At 37.1% G+C, this 22087-nt stretch overlaps 2 protein-coding genes across 3 annotated transcripts in view; both read right to left on the bottom strand.

The window, feature by feature from the left end:
- The window catches only part of LOC307006427 (uncharacterized protein), a 15939-nt gene extending 9583 nt beyond the window's left edge, over window positions 1–6356 (bottom strand). Inside the window, exon 1 of the mRNA XM_079627395.1 lies at window positions 6302–6356. The gene's annotated coding sequence lies outside the window, so the exon portion shown is untranslated. The remainder of the gene's footprint in view (window positions 1–6301) is intronic.
- LOC307006436 (uncharacterized protein) lies at window positions 6302–22087 on the bottom strand. 2 transcript variants are annotated; one of them, XM_079627422.1, is made up of 5 exons: window positions 22009–22087; window positions 21695–21748; window positions 20904–21191; window positions 13844–15347; window positions 6302–9568 (listed from the first exon to the last, which is right to left on the bottom strand). In XM_079627422.1, the coding sequence occupies exons 3-5, from the start codon at window positions 20935–20937 to the stop codon at window positions 9565–9567; spliced, it is 1542 nt and encodes a 513-aa protein (XP_079483548.1). In that variant the 5' UTR covers window positions 20938–21191; window positions 21695–21748; window positions 22009–22087; the 3' UTR covers window positions 6302–9564. The 2 variants fall into 2 exon arrangements, with proteins under 2 accessions (XP_079483548.1, XP_079483549.1); XM_079627423.1 differs by having other exon boundaries at window positions 20843–21158; window positions 22009–22059.

Below are 22087 nucleotides of genomic sequence, written 5' to 3'. Positions count from 1 at the left end.
CGCGTTTTTTTTATAGCTCTCCACAATTCTGTAATAGTGTCTGTTAAAATATCTTGTAGCCGCTTAAATATCACAATTCATTCATTTTTAACATCCTGAGCAATGCCGACAAAGCACAAGAAATCTGAAAAATCGAATGTTGAGGAGCCAGGAGGTACAGATAAAGTTCAGGAGTCATCGCCGGCTAATGCTAATCAAGCTAACGTAGAATCAACAGTGCCGACGAACACTGACATTATGGAAGCAATAGCGAAAATGAGCAGCACCTTTGACAGAAAGTTCGATGTGCTTTCGTCTACTTTATCCGAGGTGAACGTATCCCTTGCAAATATATCCACCAGAGTAGCAGTGACTGAAGAGGCAGTAAAAGTTCACGAAGCCCGCATTGAATCACTGGAGAAACTTTGTGCACATCTGGAGACCGAATGTGAAAAGCTTAAGGAAAAAACTTGTGACTTGGAGTCAAGATCTCGACGACAAAACATCCGAATTGTCGGCATAAAGGAAGGCGTTGAAAAAGGCAAACCCACGGAGTTTGTGACAAATTTGCTGGCTCAGGTGCTGGGCGAGGAGAACTTTGATCGACCAATTCAGATTGACAGGGCACACCGCTCGCCACAACCCATAAGAGAAGGCCGCTCTCGGGCATTCGTTGTACGACTTCATCATTATCAAGTGAAAGAATGCATTCTGCGCCTGGCAAGATCCAAACCTCTGCAATATGATGGAAAAGCAATGCATATCTTTCCAGATCTCGCAGCAGATGTTTTGAAACAGAGGCAGAAGTTTGACAGCATACGAAAGAAATGCAGGGAGCATGAAGTGAGATGCGGTTTTCGTTTTCCTTCCAAGTTCATCGTGACCGTGAGGGATAAAGAAACCAAAACTTTTGATTCATCCGAGTCGGCCGAAATGTATCTACGGGGCGTGGTGGAAAACTGGTGAGATTACGGCGTTGGACAGCGGAGTCAGAAGAGACTTGTGTCGGGTTTATATAATTCCATTTGACATATTTGAAAGTCTACAAGGTATTGTTTTTGTTGTATTTTGTAAGATGTGTGGAGGGCTATATTAACGGAGGAATGCCAGGTGGCATCAAGGGTGAGTTGACAGATGCAAATGTTAATTTCGGGATGGGCATCCATAATGTTCTCATGGGATGCAGTAGTGGGTGGGGGGGTTGGGAGGGAGGTTTTGCTCTAATTTACAAGGTTCGTAATGTTCTATTTCATGGGAAGGTTACATTTTTTGAATTTAAGCTGGAAGGTTTCATGCACTTTTTTATTTATTTAAGTGGGTCAGGCAAAACATGTTGTTTCATTTAATGAGTAATGGGGTGAACACTCGCGGTGGCGGGACACTGAAATTATTAAGTTGGAATGTGCGAGGAATTAATAGTCCAGTTAAGAGAGGAAAGGTTTATGCGCATCTTAAAAAATTGGGTGCAGAGATAGTTTTTCTACAAGAAACGCATTTTAAAAGTACAGCGAAGTTTAGCGTTAAGGCTCCATGGATGTCTCAGGTCTACCAGTCAAATTTTTCTACCAAAACTAGAGTAGCAGCAATTATCATTAAGAAATCTGTCCCATTTATACATAAACAAACAATTAAGGATGTGAATGGCAGGTACTTGGTCGTGTGTGGGGAAATAAATTCATTATCCTTCACTTTAGTGAATGTTTATGGTCCTAACTTCGACGACCCTTCATTTTTTGAAAAAGTCTTTAAAATCATACCAGACTTTACGCATTCACGAGTCATCATAGCAGGTGATTACAATTGCGTGTTAAATGCTAGGTTAGACACGCATCCCCGTCGAACCATAACAAGTAAATCGGCTGGTGTATTAAGCAACTACATGCAAAAGTTAAATTTAATAGATAGCTGGAGAGCTTTGCATCCCACGGATAATGACTTTTCATTTTACTCATCAGTCCATAAAACATACTCAAGAATTGACTTTTTCCTAATAGATTCAAGTTTGTTGCAAAGTGTAGTTTCAACACAATATCATAATAGATTATTATCAGACCATGCCCCTGTTTCTCTTAATTTAAAAATACAATTTAGTAGAGGAAATTATGCCTGGAAAAGTGATAATATGTTATTAAATGATGTCAAATTTTGTGAATATATTTCGGACAAGTTTACATTATTTTTAGAAAACAACGATAAAGGAGATGTATCTGATTCTGTCCTATGGGAGGCAATGAAGGCAGTTATTAGAGGAGATATTATAGCATATCAATCTGCAAAGAATAGAGAGAATAGGGCCAAATTGAATAATATTGACACTCAAATAACACATTTAGAGATGGAATACAGATCAACCAGTTGCGAGACTATTCTTAAGAAAATAGTTGCACTGCGAAGTGAATATAACTCTTTTCTTTCTAAGAATATTTCAAGACAACTCATGTATATCAGACAAAGGCAGTTTGAAATAGGTGATAAACCCCAAAAACTACTGGCACGACAATTAAAACACTCTCAGGCAACTCGTGCAATATATAAAATAAAATCTGATAATAGGAAGATAATTGTTGATCCTTTGGAAATTAATCGTTGCTTCGCTGATTTTTATAGAGAAGTTTATGAATCAAAATGTGATACGAGCCTGGAAGCAATAGAAGAATTTTTTTCTGATTTGGACCTTCCCATTCTTAGCACTGAAGCAAAACAATTTTTAGACAAAGAGATCACGCTGGAAGAAATAAATGAAGTAATTTCTCAGTTACCCAATAATAAATCTGCAGGACCTGATGGCTTTAGTGCTGAATTCTTTAAAAAATTCAGGAATAATCTTGTACCCTTAATCCAAAGATTGATTAAAAATGCAACAACGGATTGTAAATTTCCACCAACAATGTACAGAGCGAACATAGTATTAATTCCAAAACCAGGACGGGATAAATTGCAGATGTCTTCCTATCGACCGATTTCCCTTATTCCCATTGAATCTAAAATTATAAGCAAAATTCTTGCGAATAGGTTGAAGACGTAAATTTGTTCAATAATTCATCAAGACCAGACTGGTTTTATGCCCAATAGGCATATATATTTCAATTTGAGACGGCTGTTTAGCATAATTTATAACAAGAAAAACTTAAAGACTTGTGTAATTTCACTAGATGCTCAACGAGCATATGACCAATTAGAGTGGAAATATATGATTGCTGTTTTAAAGAAATTTGGATTCGGTTCAGAATTTATTAAATGGATTGAAACTATCTATGCGCATCCAGTAGCTTCTGTTATTACTAACCAAGACATTTCAAACTCATTTCAGTTATCTCGTGGCACACGACAGGGATGCCCCCTATCTCCTTTTTTGTTTGCCTTATCGATGGAACCATTGGCAGCAAAGATCAGGCAACATCCTAACATAGCACCTATAATGATTGAGGGCAGACCCCAACATCTTTCACTGTATGCGGACGATGTTCTATTGTACATTTCTAAACCTGAAATGTCTATTCCACCATTACTTGAGCTTATTGAAAAATTTGGCCGTTTCTCTGGATTCACGATAAATTGGGAAAAAAGCGAAATAATGCCAGTTTCTAACGATCTAGATACAATTTTTTTAGCCAGCACCAAATTTAAAATTGCAAACAACTCCTTTAAATATTTGGGTCTGATGATCACAAAAAATCCTGAAATGTTATTCAAATTGAATTGGGGAAAGAAAATGGATCAGCTTAAAGATAATATAATTTTTTGGAAGACTCTCCCCATGTCCATGGTAGGCAGGATAAATGCTATAAAAATGGTTGTACTTCCAAGATTTGTGTATGTATTTCAATGCATTCCTTTCTTTATCCCCCTTTATCATTTTAAAAAGCTAGAATCTATTATAACCAGCTTCATTTGGGCCAACAAGACAGCCAGGATCAGCATGAAACATCTAAACAAACTTAAGGATCAGGGAGGGTTTGGGCTTCCCAATTTTAAATATTATTATTGGGCAGCCAATTTAAATACTTTAGCATGGTGGAGGAAACCTGGGTTGGCGGAGTTAGGTGACAAGCCAGAATGGTTAGCAATTGAAGAAGCCTGTTGTAATAATACTTCATTACCGGCTCTGCTTAATAGTCCCATTAAAATTGATGTCAAGAGTATCAACGGAAACAGTTATTTCTAATCTAATCAAGGTTTGGAAAAAAATTAAAGTATATTTGAAAATTCCAGATATATATTTGGACACTCCTATTTGTAATAATCATGCTTTTCCTCCGGGATTACACGATAAACTTTTTTTTCAATGGAAACACATGGGTATAGTAACAATTCAAGATTTTTATAGGGAAGGTACATTCAGCTCCTTTGAACAGCTAAAACAAAATTATGCTATTGTTTCTGCACATTTTTTCGTTACTTGCAAGTTAGAGATTTTGTTAGAAAGCATATTCCAAACTTTGAAATTTTGAATTTGAATCCCACTTTAGAGAGAATTGTTAATGTTAACCCTGGTATGAGTGGTAGTGTGTCAAACTTTTACAAATTACTGCTAGAAAATGTGGACAATAACACAGAGAAAATAAAACAAGACTGGGAGGAGGAAATTGATCTGAGCATTCACGAAAGCTTGTGGGATGAGTGCTTGAGAAGCATTCATACTTGTTCTTTGAATGCTAGACACAATTTGATTCAGTTCAAGATAATTCATAGGCTTCATTATTCTAAGTCAAAACTTCATAAAATTTATCCCACGATTTCTCCACTCTGTAATAAGTGTAAAATGTCAGAGGGCACTCTGTTTCATTCTTTATGGTCATGTTGTAAAATTCAGCCATTTTGGGAATGTATATTTAAATTTCTTTCTGAAGCAAACTCTATTGATTTGGAGCCTGAGCCTTGCATTGGACTTTTAGGAGCAGAGAATGCTTCTTGCAATAAATATCAGACACAGGCCATTTCCCTGTGTATGATGCTTGCAAAAAGACTTATTTTGCAGATGTGGAAAGCAGATTATGTACCCACTTTTGAGATGTGGGCTAGGGAGTTGGGAAATATGTTGCACTTGGAAGAACTGAGATTTATATTAAAAGACAAACTATTCATTTTCATTAAGATTTGGAAACCAATAAGACATTTCTTAAAGGTGGACTGAACAAGCTTTATGTGTATTATTATTATTTTGGTTATACATCTACTTTAATTTAAAAAAGCTGTCTCATTATACATTATTTTAATTTCTGTTGTTGCCGCTCACTAAGATAAAAGATTGTATATGTTCACTCTTTGCTCATGTACAAAAGGTATTTGTTTGTAGAGCATTTGAAGAAACCTTCTACAATCATTGCAATATGGGGAGGGGGGTGTTCTGATTCAAGCAATTCAAGTACTTAGTTCAATGTAAAATGTACAAGGTACTGCTTGAAAGTATATTTAGATATTATACATGTATACACTGCAAAAAATGCTTTTCTTACTTAGTATTTTTGTTTTGTTTCCAGTCCAAATATCTAAAAATTATTAATTCAAGAAGCATTTACTAGAGAAGTAAAATGACATAAGAAATTATATTTTGTTTTAAGATAAAAAGAAAGTAATTTAAGTAATTTTTGCTTAAAACAAGCAAAATTATCTGCCAATGGGGTAAGCAAAAAAATCTTAATTCGAATGGAAAACAAGAAAAAAAATCTTAATTCGAATGGAAACCAAGAATTTTTTGCTTACCCCATTGGCAGATAATTTTGCTCGTTTTAAGCAAAAATTACTTAAATTACTTTCTTTTTATCTTAAAACAAAATAGAATTTCTTATGTCATTTTACTTCTCTAGTAAACGCTTCTTGGTTTAAGAATTTTTAGATATTTGGACTGGAAACAAAACAAAAATACTAACTAAGAAAGTATTTTTTGCAGTGTAGTTACTATTTTGGTGTCATTGTGCATGTTTATTGTCTTTAAGAAAATGAAAATAAAAAAAATAAAAAAAGAATCGGTCTCTCTCAGTCAAGAAGAATGCAGACTCAGTATTTAATCGCATTCACAAATCTGAAAAATTACCATGAAAAATGAACATATCGCATTAGGCTTGTGTATATCATGTAGGCTGTGTGTCATATTGCGTGTTATTTCTGTTATTAACTATGGGTAATAACGTTAAAGTTTTACATTAACATTATGCAACATGAAATAAACCATCTTCCTTTCACTAGTTAACACAGTAACATGCATGAAGCAAAATGTGTATGCTTTACATCTGGGCTGTTCAGTGCCATTGAACATCAATAAATACAAGAAAACTTTTAAATGAACACATTATATTCTAAACCTGGTATTGGAAGTACATACCTGTACAATTTCAAAGAGAGCAATAGTTCAGGATTATCTCCACTCAGAATCAGCCTAACATAAGAAAAAGGAAAACTGAAACATGTGGGCTTCATCACAAGACGACAGAATGGCGAGCGCTAAATTACAGCAAAACAAACCACGAGGCTAGCTATGTTAGCAATTCCTTAAGCACTCAAAACAGCAGTTCTCGACACATCTCGACTAAATATGTGCACTTATCATACAATACACGTACAAGTTACCATGTGCACTAAAGCTAAGGTTACAGCCGGTATATTTCCAGCTTACATTGCACTGATGTGAACACGTACCTCTCTCAGTCCAGTAGAATGCAGACTGAGAAACGAACGCTTTAAGTCAGTATATGACCACCGCCAGCCTCTATCCGATAGAGGGCGCACTTACACGACAAACAACTCTCCCAATAACTGTGAGCTACCATGAAGTGACTGAACAATACAAGATTATGGTGAAATAAACTCACATACCCACAAAATAGAAAATGGAAGGTTGCAAAAATATTTGTCATTCTTTAACCTGTTACATAAGCATTTATGTCTGTCTATCTATTCATCGTACAGTAACTGATGCCAATTTAAAAAAAATGTATTGCTAATCCTAACATTATTCTGCTTCTTCATTATAAATCCAGGTATCTAGAAATATAGAAAATAATATAAATAATTTAAATTCTTCCAAATATAAATAATGGTAAGAAAAACAGTTCATAAACATAAACACAGAAATAAACTTTCATATAGTAACAAATCCCCTCAGTCTGCTGACACCAATGAAATGAGCTTTAAGTGACAATTTACAGGAGATCTGAAGACATCAGCATAATAAATGAGGTGAAAAGAGGAACTATTGTCATGAAATAAAGAGTGTTTTCAGCAGATCTGTTAATATTGATGAGCCTCAGACTATCAACACTCATTCAACAAGCCATTCAGGATCATCAGCAGATCATCTCACTTTATTCTGAGTGTTTGCTGTTAGAAACACATTATTTGAGTCAGAGAGATGACTAACGACTATTAAACTGCTCCATTGTAAGACAATAGTGTTATTTCTCACACTATGACATGGATAAAACATCAATAACACAAAAACAATCACTAATGATGACACTCATCTTCATAAACCACTACAGATAAATAATTACAGCAGCATTTGGGCCAATTTGTCCACCCTCACACCCCACCAGGACGCCTTGCGGAGGGGGAGGTTCTGTCACATTGAGTGCTCCACGGCTCTGGAGGGTTAATAAAGGCCTTCTGAAGCAAAGCGAGGAGTTTGTGTAAAGTAAATAAAGTAAAATTCCAGCTTTCGGCCATTCAGCTTCGTCTACTTGTGCCTAAAGCGCAACTTACGCAACTTGTGACGTCAGAAATGACGTAGCATAAATATCAGCAGTACATCACATTACTCGCATAAGTTGCGCTTTGACTTAAGTCAAATCCGTATGTCTGTTTGGCCGGAAGCTAGTTATTTTACTCTATAAAGTTTTAAATATTGACATTTTTCTTACGCATCGCTAAACTTCAGAATATCTTTATTAACCCCCTGGAGAAGTGTGGAGCACTTTTATCATGGATAGATGCACTGTATTGTATTTTTATCCCGCTGTAACCTATAAATCATTCTCAAACATACCCATAATCTGCTGCAATCAAATATTGCCCTTACCTTTAGATTAAGGATGTCGATTCAGGGTCCTCGTGGTGCCTCTAACCAGTTCAATATTGAATTTGAAGGAACTAGTTGTTTGCTAATATTAATATTTAATTACAAAAAATCATGAAATATTGATAGGAAAAAAATATTCTAAGACTTGTTTAAAAAGTTTTATGAATCACCACAACATGATTTCTTTTTATTAAAAAAGATTCAGAATAATACAAAGAGAAAAAAAACAAAGTAAAATGTAAAAGACCCGAAATGTGGCCCCGAAAAAAACCTCTCCAAGGCTTTTTATACTAACCCTGGTCAGGGCTGCCTTCTAACAATGGGCTATTATTCTACTACAGCCAATTCCCTAAAAGGTCAAACTTTGGACTTATCCCAGTCCTTCATTAACAAAGGCTTGCAGAAGCACATATTCAAAATATCCATTTTCTTTTTACATCTATTCTATGCAGCACATAGACAAAAGCTTTATTTGGTAAGTCACAGGTCTATGAAGGAGGGCTCAAATGCAGAACGAGTGTTAACATGTTAATTGACAAACAGTAGACAGATGACAAGATGTGGTGGGAGAGGTGAACAGTCCAGACAATAGGCAGGGATGAGACACAATGACAGCCGTTGTAACTAGCCGAGCAGCAGTTGTAACTAGCACAAGATGACTGTAGGCTGGAGAGAAGTAATGGTAGAGCAGAATGAGACCTGAGAATACCAGCAATAGCCGGACAGGAACTTCAAGTACAACAGGCAAAGCACTCAGGGATCTCAGGCTCAGCACCAGGCTTGCTCCAAAGCTAAGAGTGTAAGCAGCCAGGGACGCTCTGCTAGCAGGACAGGACTGGAACTACAGACACAGGAGACAAGACAGACAGGACCGATGGCAGAGCTAAAGAAAAAAAAAAAGAAACTTCTACAAATAAAACACAAGAGGAACAGCACACTCAGACAAGGAACAGGAGAACACACTCAGGTAAACGAGGACTTAACTAGACAAGAGGGTGTGGTTCTGGGAAACAAGGAGGCAGGAGCAAAGGAGCACATGGCCAACACAAACAAAGACAGAGCCATATGTTGAAGCACAACACAAACATAGAGACATGAAACAAAGACACAGACAAAGCTGCCAGGGCAGAACCCTGACAGTAAGTTTGACTATCGCAACCCTTTTGACCTTTCTCTAGTTTCGCACATTTTCAAGGTCTAAGGCGAATGATGTTCACAGCTCCTTATAAAAATACATGTGGTCCTAACAGTCTAAACATATTGAGTCCACATACACAGACACACACAACACCTCTGACAATGAACCATAAGTTCGTAGGCCAAGCTCAAATTAGGCTTTAAGTAATTTGAGCTTGTCCTGCAAATTCAACATCCTCATTTGAGCAGTTTATTTCAGTTTGCACTGTGTATTATTTTCCTATTTAATCGCTCAACTTGTGCGATAATTTTAATTAACTGCTGAGCACGATGAATCCGTCCGTTCTTAGGGAGTCGAGCCTCAGTGGGTGATCTTCGCCTTTCTCTCCTTCTCCGTCTTGCGAGCTCTCTTTGCGTTGTCCCTCTGGAGGTGTTCAACTATAAGATAGTCCATCAAAATATCAGCTTGTCAGTTACATTAACATTTCTAATTTCTAGGTCATCTCCATCCGTTATTTTCAAAGCATGCAGATAGTCGTTAATATATAACATTTCTTCAGAAGAAATTTTTTTTTATAGGGAATTTATCAGAAGAGTTCATAATCCTATGATCTCCAATATTTATTGGCTGGTTGCACGTGGCCGCCATGTTGGATGTCCGAACAGCGAGTGTGCGCATAGACACTTCCGGTTTCACATTACACCCGGTGCAGGGAGCCGGAGAAAGTCGAAAATAATCTCCTATAGTTGTTGATAGTAGTATTTTAAGTGATATAATTGATTCTAAGATCCATATTACTATCACACGAGCCAATGGCGATTAAATGCACGGATGCATAGTCAGATTAATGAATGAAAGACAACTGTTCAGAACAGAAGATTGTATTGGACTCATGCTGCATACGCAATGCAGATCTCTAGAGCTCCGCTTTGTAGGCTACGACTACTTTTTTTGCTACTTTGTAATGACTTTCAGCGGCCAGCGTTTCTGGAAATGAACAAGGGTAAAACCTTTTTTAGACCTGACTTAATGAAATTTAAGACCTCCAATGAAAATCCGTTCGAAGATGCCTAATCATGTTATTGGTGTTAAAGTGCCGAAAGGGATTTCAGCACGACATACATTGCAAATGGCTATTTTTTGTCAGACACTTTGAAAAACTTCCAGACGGGAGAAGAAGTCATGTTGCCATTGGCAAGCTCCGGTCTGTTGTTGTGTGCCCGTGCGCCGCGCATGCAGGTGGAAAAAAGTCACGCAAGTAATTTACATCACGTGATCGGCTTTTTTGATCTGCGCTTTTTGGGTTGGCCGATCAATCGGAGCATCACTAGTATCTATAATCTCTTCCCATCCATGATCTCTACTGTTCTCACACATGACCTCCTCACCACTTCTACACTTGGTACTCTCACTGATTTTGCCCCTCCAACCCCTGCTTATATCTCTGAGCTAATCAACAAAGCAAACTCATCTTCCTGTCATCTTGATCCTGCACCGACTACTTTACTTAAAATGTGCACACGTTATTTCACCATCGATTTCACTTCTCATCTCTCAACTTCTCAGCAGTGGTGTTGTTCCTCTTGAACTAAAAACTGCTGCCATCACTACTACTTGAGAAAGTGGTTGCTGCTCAACTTCAAACTCATCTGTCATCCAACAACCTCTATGAATGTTTTCAATCCGGTTTTCGCACCCTCCATAGCACTGAGACTGCACTTCTTAGGGTTGTTAATGATCTCCTTGTGGCCACTGACTCCGGCTCCACCAGTATTCTAATTCTTCTAGACATTTCCTCTGCATTTGATACAATCTCTCATAGTATTCTCATTTCACGACTCTCTGCTCTTGGTATTTCTGGAACTGCCCTATCCTTGTTCACCTCCTACCCGTCCGATCGCCAGCATTACATCTCCATCCGCCAGTCTAAGTCCACTTCTGCCTCTGTCCCGCACGGTGTTCCTCAGGGTTCTGTTCTTGGGCCTCTTCTCTTCATCATCTACATGCTCCCATAAGGTAATATCATCCATCAACATGGCTTCAAATTCCACTGCTATGCAAATGATACCCAATTATACATCCATTCTCAACGCAATGCTCCTTTCCCAACGCTTTCCATATCAGCTTGTATTGATGAAATAAATGCTTGGATGACCAGAAATTTTCTTAAACTTAACACAGATAAAACAAATTTACTCCTTATTGGTTCACCTCAAACTACATCCCGTGTCTGTGTTGACAATGTCAATATTGCTGGAGTTCTGGTTAAACCCTCCACTAGGGATGCAAATTATCGATTAATTCATTAATCATTAATTGATTGACCTTATCGATCGATTAACAATTAACTGATAAGTGGCTATTTTCCTGAGAATGTACATTTCTCGCGGTATCAATAGTGTCTTTAACATAAAAACCAAAATATTGCCTATATACTGAACAAAAATGCATGTTATATTGCTCAAATGATGTTTTATTGTAACAGTTGGGATACGGTACAGAATGGCATTTATGTAGTTTAACTAAATAAATTATGCACAGAAAATTAAAATACATGAAAAATAATTGTGCACTGGCTCACCTGTTGCAAACATTAAGATTTTTTTAAATAAATCTTAAAATTAATCTATATGGGTAGTAGGCTTAGCCTAAAATATATTAAGTCTACATAATAATCTATCTGGTAAACTACTTGAAAAACTTGAAACATTAGCAGCAGCACTTATTGATGCTTGGTCTGAGAAAGGTAACAGTAAGATTACTAGACCTGGAAACTTCAAATATACTGAAGGGATGTCAATTTTCACAAATTCCCATGATCTATCGTAATTTAAATTAACGATCAATTATGCGTCTGCTGCAGTGCATATGGCCAACAGCATGACAGGGTTTGCTCAAAACGCTATGTTACTCACCAAATGAATGAGAATGGTTTTTAATCCAAATGAAGGGCTAGTAGGATTGTAAAATGTTTCGATGTGAATGATAATTAAATTAAATTAATTATTTAATAATCAAATATAACGACTAATAATACGTGTCACCAACGCCGCCTCAGATGCGTGCTTGCAGAATGTGTTGTAACGTTAGACGTGCACTGAAACGCACTGAAAACGGAAACTAAACCCAATGAATTCACAACGATTTAATAAAATAGTGTTCTGATGTTATGTAATATGACAGTCCCAAATTAATCATCGTTATTATTAGTCGTGCATTGCTGCTTGAGCGGCGCGCGCTGAATGAATAACCGTTGAGCACTTTGCTAGCGCGTTATTTAACTCAAAGAAGCGCAATCTATATGAGATTAGTCAGATATATACAAAATAAACATAATATTACAAATTATATCTGCACAAAATGACGTGAATGCACAAGTGAACTTGAGTTACGTGCCATTCAGAATGACTCATGTTATGGACGCGCTCTTCCTGGAACAACGCGACACGGCAACTAAACCCAAATACTTCACAATGTTGTATTACACTATTGTTCTCTTTATAATGTTATGTAATATGACAGTCCCAATAGTCATTATTAGTCGTGCATTGCCGTTTGAGCTGCGCGCGCTAAAGATCACGCTTCAACAATTCTTAACCAAATGCATCCAATATGCTGAGATAAATCAGATATAGATACACATAATACACATAATAAACGTACACATAATAAACTATTACAACTTACATTTGCACAAAACAAAAGGCTGCGAATGCACACGCAAACTTAGTCATGATGAAGGTGTAAAATAGTCCCAAACATAACTCCGCCGCGCTCACTTGTGTTTCGAGGTTGAGCAGCACGCATGCGCATGAACCTGCTTAATCGATGATCGATAAGTTTGATCGATTAATGTATTATCGACAATTAATCGATTGTCGATTAATCGTTTGCATCCCTACCCTCCACCACTGTCAAAAACCTGGGTATAATCTTTGATTCCACTCTTTCCTTCCTTCCTCACATCTCCTCGCTCACTAAGTCTGCCTTTCTTCCACCTTCGCAATATTGCACGCTTACGTCCATTTCTTAACATCAGTGATGCTGAGACCCTAGTTCACGCTTTCATCAGTTCACGGCTTGACTACTGCAATTCACTTTTCTATGGCTTACCCAATTCATCATTAAATAAAATTCTATATATCCAGAACTCTGCCGCCAGAGTCCTCACTTACACAGAGATATCTTCCCACATTACTCCGATTTTACGCAGTCTACATTGGTTACCCATTCGCTATCGCATTCAGTACAAGATACTCCTTATTACATTCAAAGCACTTCATGGTCTTGCCCCCAACTATATTTCTGATCTCATCCATACATACTCCCCTGTTCGCACACTAAGATCTTCTGATAGCGGTCTGTTGACGATCCCACGGCACAAACTAGCATCGTTTGGTGGAAGGGAACTTTGCACCGCTGCCCCAACTCTCCATTCCACAACATATCCGTAATCTCTCATCACTACATGACTTCAAAACCCACATTAAAATATATTTTTTGTCACTTGTTTGTCACCTGACTCAATGTTCTCAATGTGAGATTCTACATGTACCTCTTTCTACTATGTTATCCTTCACAGTTTATATGTATCATTTCTATGTCATGTTTCTATGTCATGCGTTTGTGTAATTTATTGTAAAGCGACCTTGAGTCTTCTGAAAGGCGCTATATAAAATAAATATCATATTATTATTATTATTATTACTTACCGTGATCTCAGACTGTGTTTAAGTGGTTTCTCCACTGTATGGATCTTCATGTGTCGCTTCAGGGCACTTTTAAAAGAGAAAATCTTTCCGCACTGATCACACGTGTGCGGCTTCTCTCCAGTGTGGATCATCATGTGATAATTAAGGTGTGATGATTGACTGAAACTATTCCCGCACTGATCACACGTGAACGGCTTCTCTCCGGTGTGGATCATCATGTGAACATTAAGGGATGATGATTGACTGAAACTCTTCCCGCATTGATCACATGAGAACGGCTTTTCTCCGGTATGAACCCTCATGTGTAGCTTCAGGTGACTTTTAATAGAGAAACTCTTCCCGCACTGATCACACGTGTGCGGTTTCTCTCCAGTGTGGATCCTCTCATGTGTTTTCAGAGATGACGACACACTGAATCTCGTGTCACAGTGTGAACACTTGTAAGGTTTTTCTCCAGTGTGAATTCTCTGGTGCAGTTTTAAACTGGTTGCTGTAGTAAAAGTCTTCTCACACTCAAAGCACATGTACTCTCTCACAACAGTGTGAGTTTTCTCATGTGTATGTAAAGATTGCAGCAGTGAAAAACTCCTTCCACACACAGAACATGAATGCGGCTTCTCCTTCGTATGAACTATCAGGTGTCTCTTCAGTTGTGATGAACTAAGAAATGTTTTGCCGCATTGATCACATGTGAACGGCTTCTCTCCGGAGTGGATCCTCATGTGAACATTAAGGTGTGATGATCGACTGAAACTATTCCCGCACTGATCACATGAGAACGGCTTCTCTCCGGTATGAACACTCATGTGTAGCTTCAGGTGATTTTTAATAGAGAAACTCTTTCCGCACTGATCACACGTGTGCGGCTTCTCTCCAGTGTGGATCCTCTCATGTGTTTTCAGAGATGATGATCGACTGAATCTCTTGTCACAGTGTGAACACTTGTAAGGTTTTTCTCCAGTGTGAATTCTTTGGTGCAGTTTTAAATTGGCCGCTGTAGTAAAAGTCTTCTCACACTCAAAGCACATGTACTCTCTGACACCAGTGTGAGTTTTCTCATGTGTATGTAAATATTGCCGCTGTGAAAAACTCTTTCCACACACAGAACATGAATGCGGCTTCTCCTTCGTATGAACAGTCAGGTGTGACCTCAGGTTTGATGCACTTAGAAATGTTTTGCCGCACTGATCACATGTGAACGGCTTCTCTCCGGAGTGGATCCTCATGTGAAGATTAAGGGATGATGATCGACTGAAACTATTCCCGCACTGATCACATGAGAACGGCTTCTCTCCGGTGTGGGTCTTCAAGTGAATCTCAAGATTAGATTTGGTCGTAATGCTCTTTCCACACTGAGTGCAGGTGAAAGATTTCTTGGCTCTTCTTTTCTTTAAAAATGTCTGTTTAGTCTTTGAGCGACTCAAGGGTTTTCCTCCAGGTTGGACATGATGTTCCTCCTCCAATTCACTCAGTTCTTCACTCTCCTCGCTCTCTTCCATCGAGTCTGACAGGAAAAAATATTACATTTAATTTTCAGTACATTAAAATATTTATCTTCAAAGAGAGAAATATAAAGTGAAAGGACATGAAAGTGAGCCCTGATGTAATGTTATAAAGTAGACAACTGCTATAAAATATTATGATTATTTCATGCCTTTTTATAAACTGATTATATGTCCTTGAAACTTTCCATGAATGAGGTAAATTTATCTTCCAATTATTATTTTTAAAACATTATAGGCACGAATCCCATGTTTCTTTAGAAAGAACTATTAAATATATTTGATCAATGACACAATTATCTAACATGATATTAACATCACTGTATTCTACGGACTATAAGTCACACTTTTTCCCATAGTTTTGCTGTCCTGCGACTTATAGTCAGGTGCGACTTATATATCAAAATGAATTCATACTGACTGATATGAACCAAGAGAAAACATTACCATCTACAACCGCGAGAGGGCACTCTAGTTAGCGGAGTTGTTCAGAAGCGACACCGAGGAAGAACTCAATAGATTCAGTGTTGTGGAGTGAGATTTGTTTTTGGGGTCCTTGAGATGTTTTGACATGCCCTGATATTTGTACTTTTTTCAGTTTCTTATAAACATATTAATGGCAAAGGTGTAATTACACTCTATTTAGCACGAACATGGCTATCATAATATGTGAGCAACATGTATGTACATGTTTGCATTTTTGAGAGAATATTATTTATGCGTGGTTATTCAAAAAACTCAAACTTAAATTGTCTGATATAAGACCACAAACGACCAACTTCACATATTCCCACAATACTTTTGACTAATGGATGTTGTCGCCTAGAGTTTTTACTTCAAAATGATCTGAAAATCATCCGGGCTAATCGTTCACATTAAACAATAGACTGATTTAAATTTTGTAAGACACTTTTTGTTTGGAAAGGCAATATGCAGGTGGGCGTGAATGATCCAACAAGGTCATGAATAATGTCCTCATTCACACCTGAGAAGACAAAGACCTGCTAATGCTGCATACTAATGAGCCTTGCATTCAGGTGTCACTGAGCCACAAGAAAGAATGCAAAGACAACACACACACACACATATATATATATATATAAACATATATAATATACATATATATTACTACAGAATTTGTTTAGAGTTAGAAACATCTTTAAAAAAAAGTGTATTTTTTCTCAAACTGTGTAGCTATGCTTGCAAATTGTATAATATCCAAGGTAAACATTTCTAGTAATTGTGCAGTTAATTCTCATTCGTATTTTCAGAAAGTTTTTGGAATATTTGTATTTATTTACCTTTATTTTACCAGGAAATAATCCCATTGAGATTCAGAATCTATTTTTCAAGGGAGTCCTGGCCAAGACAGCAGAATAATAGTTCCATATTAAAAATACATATACAAACATTTAACAAAAAAAAAAGACATTTTGGCAATTTAACATAATCTCAACATAATCACCAGCAGCGCTCAGTAACAGCACATGTGCATTTAGTACTCAAATAGTCCTTTATCCTCATTTTAAATTGTGTCATTGTTGGTAAACAGTCAAATTTGAGCTGATTCTGCAATTTATACCAGGAAAAAGGTGCAAAAACTTTAAAGGCACGTTCACCGAAGACAGTTCGCGTTCGTGGGATATCATACATGACTTGCCCATATGATCTAAGATTACATTTCCTGGTAGTGACTTTAAGAGTCAGAAGAGAGCATAAGTAAGGAGGCAGTTTACAAAGTATGGCCTTAAAAAGAAAAATATAGCAGTGCTCCAGCCTGCAATTGTGCAGAGATGGCCAACACACACTCTCATACACTCTCATACAAGCGACAATGATGAGTACGGAAACTGGAATTAGTTACAAATCTTAGTGCGGCATGATATACTGAATCCAGCATTTTCAAAGATTTATTTGCATGCATGTATAAAATATCACCATAATTCAGCATTTACATAAATGTTGTTTGTATAAGTGTTTTTCTCGTACTAAAAGAGAAACATTTAGTCATTTAGCAGACGCTTTAGTCCCGCGCCGCACGTCTCTAGATAACGGGCCCGGCCCGACTATAGTGGCGGGAAATATCGGGCTCGGGCAGAGAATCTAAGCTCAGTGCTGCACAATATATTGAATTTATCGAAATATGGCAAATGTATATGTGTTGTTTTGCTTAGGCTCTTAATAAGCAGTCGAGGCGTGATAGCTGGCGTTTTCATATTTATTCACTCCTCTCATATATCAACAACCCACTACTCACATGGCAACTGTCAACCCCCCTCCTTACATGGGGCTTCTGCCCATGCTCACAACTACTGTGGCATGCTGGGTAATGGAGTTCTTAACATAATGTACTTTGTTTCTATAATAGAAACCCAACTTTACTCTTAGTTTTTTTGTTAGACCCTCTATATGCTGTTTAAAGGACACATTTTCTTCTAAAAGGAAACCAAGATATTTATTGACTGATACTCGTTCAATTACTTTCTCATCTAGTGTAGCAATATGTAGGCTATCCTCTTCCCAAACTTGTCTCTAATAAAACACAAAAATTATTTAAAGAGAAGGCTTATTTGACCTTTTAAGATTTTGTTTGCACCTTGTAAATTAGGTTTTGATGTGGCAGTAAAAACTTTATAATCTATCCAAAACAAAATGTTGTCTTTCATATTTCGTCTGTAACATATCGTCTTTTATAATATATATTAGGGCATAAATATTAATTTGCAGTTTAATATGTTGCTTATAAAAAGACATTTTAATTCAACGTATTTAGTCGATTTTTACTCATCTCAGTAGGCAATATAGATAGTTTGCTAAAAGCTAAACTAAGGGTTCATTCATTCACACACAGACACGCACGAGCTGTAGTAAACAACAACATGCATCTGTGCCGTTCATTCATTCAAACACAGAAACGCGATTTAAATTTAAACAGTCTTTTGCGGTTTACAGACACCATTTCATATCGCGATTAGAACAAAGCACTCACTGATGATCTGCATCTGGATCCGTTGTTAGGCTACTCCAGCACGTTTGAGGTAAAATTTCCATGATTATCACGATATTATTATTCCTCACAGCAAGTGTGTTTTCCAGCTGTTGTGGGCGTTGACTGGTTTGCATGTGTTGCTTTAGATCATTTGCGTTTGAATAGCGCGCGCTCTCCATGGGCGTGTCACATTAGCAGAGTAATGAGCTGCCAGAACGATAATGAGAACGGCTGATCTCTCTCTCTTTTTATATAGATTACATAAAAAGAGAATATTTGTTTTAGTTTTGAATTAGATAATTTAAAACTACACACTTAAATGATTATAGAGATATATAGCTCATGTCTGAGTGAATAGTATTCGCTGAGTTTTGTTTAAGTTTAGAGACGTGCACTGGAAAAAAAAGTTCACGGAGACGGAGAGGCAGAAAGCACTCCCTGTTTACTTTCTTTATTTTACAAAAGCACAATGTTTTATTTCGACTTTAAGTGGACACATAAAAAGAAGACATTTAACAGTTTATTTTTTCATATTTCTTAAGCCTGTATGACAAAAAAATAACGGGAGTATTTTAAGTCTATTTTGCAGCTATGTGAAAAAAACGAGGCAAACGCGCCGGCGCGTTTTTGGTCCCCAGAGGGTTAAATGCTTCTGATTGGCCATTGCGTTCAAGAAATCAACACATCTGTGATTGGCTACATCGCTCAACGCTGCAAACATGTTACAAATAGAAACTCTGGCCTGTAAATCGTTTCTATTTTGTTTTAGTTGTTCTTGTTGCTTTTCTGCAACAGATGAATAACAATTTATTAGTTTTTATATGTTTTATTCATAGATATTCATATTTAATCGTTTTATTCTCCCGCAGCCGTACACACAGAGTGAGTGCATTACCGCTCGCACTCGGCCATCAAATCTAGTCCCGCGCCGCACGTCTCTAGATCACGGGCCGGCCCGAGTAAAGCGGCGGGAAATATCGGGCTCGGGCAGAGAATCTAAGCTCAGTGCTGCACAATATATTGAATTTATCGAAATATCGCAAATGTATATATCGCAATATGCATATCGCAACAGCTTGCAATAAATGGGGTCATGAACAAAAGACAAAGTTTTTTAGCTTTAATAAGTATCCGGATATATTTAATTCATACAGTGAAAACTAAGCAATGTTTTATTTTTACATTTTATGATTCAGTAACTTTTATTAAATAAACTTAATGTAGGATAACCTGAAACCCTGTGGTTTACACTGATGTTAAAATAACACTTCTTATGCTGCAGTAAAACACTGATGTTCACTTTCAGAAGTTATAAGGATGTTTTCTTGTCATAAAAAGAACGTGAAACATGTAGGTTATATCATTTTAAATATATTTTAAAGATTTTAAAGAAGTTTATTTTTACACACTTTAAGCATTATCATATCGCATATTGAATATCGCATTATTTAAGGAGTTATCGCATTTTTCTTCAATATCGCACAGCCCTACGGCGGATATCGCTCATAGGCTTATACATTTTTTTTGACGACGTAGTTAAGGCGGCAGGCGTGTGTTGCTTAGGCGGCCACCAGTTCCAAAGTGCTGTGAGAAACCCTGCGTTACGCTAACATGCCGGACACCTATTCAGCTGTTGTGGAGCTGAAAAACTTGCCTTTCCAGATTAATGTCTGTTCTTGGTCTTGGATTTTGTGAAATAAATTTCTAAATAAATGCGACTTATACTCCAGTGCGACTTATATGTTTTTTTCCTCGTCATGACGCATTTTTTTGACTGATGCGACTTATAGTCCGGAAAATACGGTAAAATATACAATCCTGCTATGTTTTGTCACCAACTTTGAGATTTATATTTATTTTACTAAAACGTTTTAATTATTAATGGCCGTTCACACTAGACTTTTCCTTCATAGACTTCCATTCATGCGCATGTGAAAGTGGGACACCAGAAACACAAGCTCAAGTGAATAACCCTGTGAGAAATTACAAGTGTTTAGCATTCAAGTGAATTATTATTTTTTTTAATTATTATTAGTTATATGTTAAATAGAGCATCTCTTAAAATTGTGACATCATCTGGGCTCTTTCTACTGCATGATGGGAAGACAAGAGAATAATCTCAATCCATTTTTACACAAACTGTAGCATTGACTGTATTCATCAACCCTGTTACCAAAGTTACTGTAAGAAGAATCTCTAGAACTATGAATAACTTGTATGATATTTGACAAATACAACTTCATCAGTAACTTGGTGTTCACTGATTATTCCTAAAAAATACATTTTGTAAACTAAATTGAAAATGACTAAAATTCTGGTAATGTTGTTGCAAATTGGACACCAGATATAAAATAAATGTAACGGTCAAATAGTATTTAGCTTGATCTAATATTGATCATCAATATAAAAATGTCTCAAATCTCCCTTTACTGACCATTTGTTGAAGAAAACCCAGAACATTCTGCACCATTTCATAATGTAACTGTTTATCTAAATGTGATGAAGTGCTTGAATGTTTCTAACATGAATGTTCTTCAGCATCATGAATGAATGAAGAATAAACACCAACCTATTTGTTCTTCAGGATCTTCAGTGTGTTTCATTCTGCAGGGTTCTGGATCACTCGTGTTCTCACTGTCCTCTTTAATAAACTCAGTCTCTGCAGATTTCAGCTCTTCCTGATGCTTTCATGCTCGTCTTCACTTGTAGCTGACGGGGATTTACAGTATTTATTGCTGAATTACTGTGGGAGGAGCTTCACTGATGATGTGATTGCAGTGGGAGGGGCTTCACTGATTATGTGATTGCAGTGGGAGGAGCTTCACTGATGATGAATTCCAGAGTTTGAGGAGCTGATCTGCCAAAATCAAAAGTATAAATTACTGAGTTTGTTTTTATAATAAACGACACTTCTAAGTGTAGCTGGCGCGGTCTGCACTTCGCCGACTACTGCGTTGTGTTCTGGTGCACTGATGACAGGACACTGACGATCTTCAATCAGAATAAGTCTCTCTCAGTCAAGAAGAATGCAGACTCAGTATTTAATCGCATTCAAAAATCAGAAAAATTACCATGAAAAATGAACATCGCATTAGGCTTGTGTATATTATGTGTAGGCTATGTGTCATATTGCGTGTTATTAACTATGGAATAACGTTAAATAACGTTAATGTTTTACATTAACTTTATGCAACATGAAATAAACCATCTTCCTTTCACTAGTTAACACAGTAACATGCATGAAGCAAAATGTGTATGCTTTACATCTGGGCTGTTCAGTGCCATTGAACATCAATAAATACAAGAAAACATTTTTAAATGAACACATTATATTCTAATCCTGGTATTGGAAGTACATACCTGTAAAATTTCAAAGAGAGCAACAGTTCAGGATTATCTCCACTCAGAATCAGCCTAACATAAGAAAAAGGAAAACTGAAACATGTGGGCTTCATCACAAGACGACAGAATGGCGAGCGCTAACTTACAGCAAAACAAACCACGAGGCTAGCTATGTTAGCAATTCCTTAAGCACTCAAAACAGCAGTTCTCGACACATCTCGACTAAATATGTGCACTCATCATAAAATACACGTACAAGTTACCATGTGCACTAAAGCTAAAGTTACAGCCGGTATATTTCCAGCTTACATTGCACTGATGTGAACACGTACCTCTCTCAGTCCAGTAGAATGCAGACTGAGAAACGAACGCTTTAAGTCAGTATATGACCACCGCCAGCCTCTATCCGAT

Source organism: Phoxinus phoxinus (genome assembly GCF_949152265.1).
Source record: "Phoxinus phoxinus genome assembly, chromosome: 1".
NCBI lineage: Eukaryota > Metazoa > Chordata > Actinopteri > Cypriniformes > Leuciscidae > Phoxinus > Phoxinus phoxinus.
This window is presented reverse-complemented; position numbering and strand designations above follow the sequence as displayed.

What these genes read in the sequence shown, in the direction of transcription:
- LOC307006436 (XM_079627422.1), bottom strand. Translation starts at nt 20,937, where the DNA reads ATGAAACACACTGAAGATCCTGAAGAACAAATAG. An exon ending in AGATCCTGAAGAACAAATAG is followed by an intron (nt 15,348 to 20,903) that starts GTTGGTGTTTAT and finishes TTTTCCTGTCAG; the next exon opens with ACTCGATGGAAGAGAGCGAG.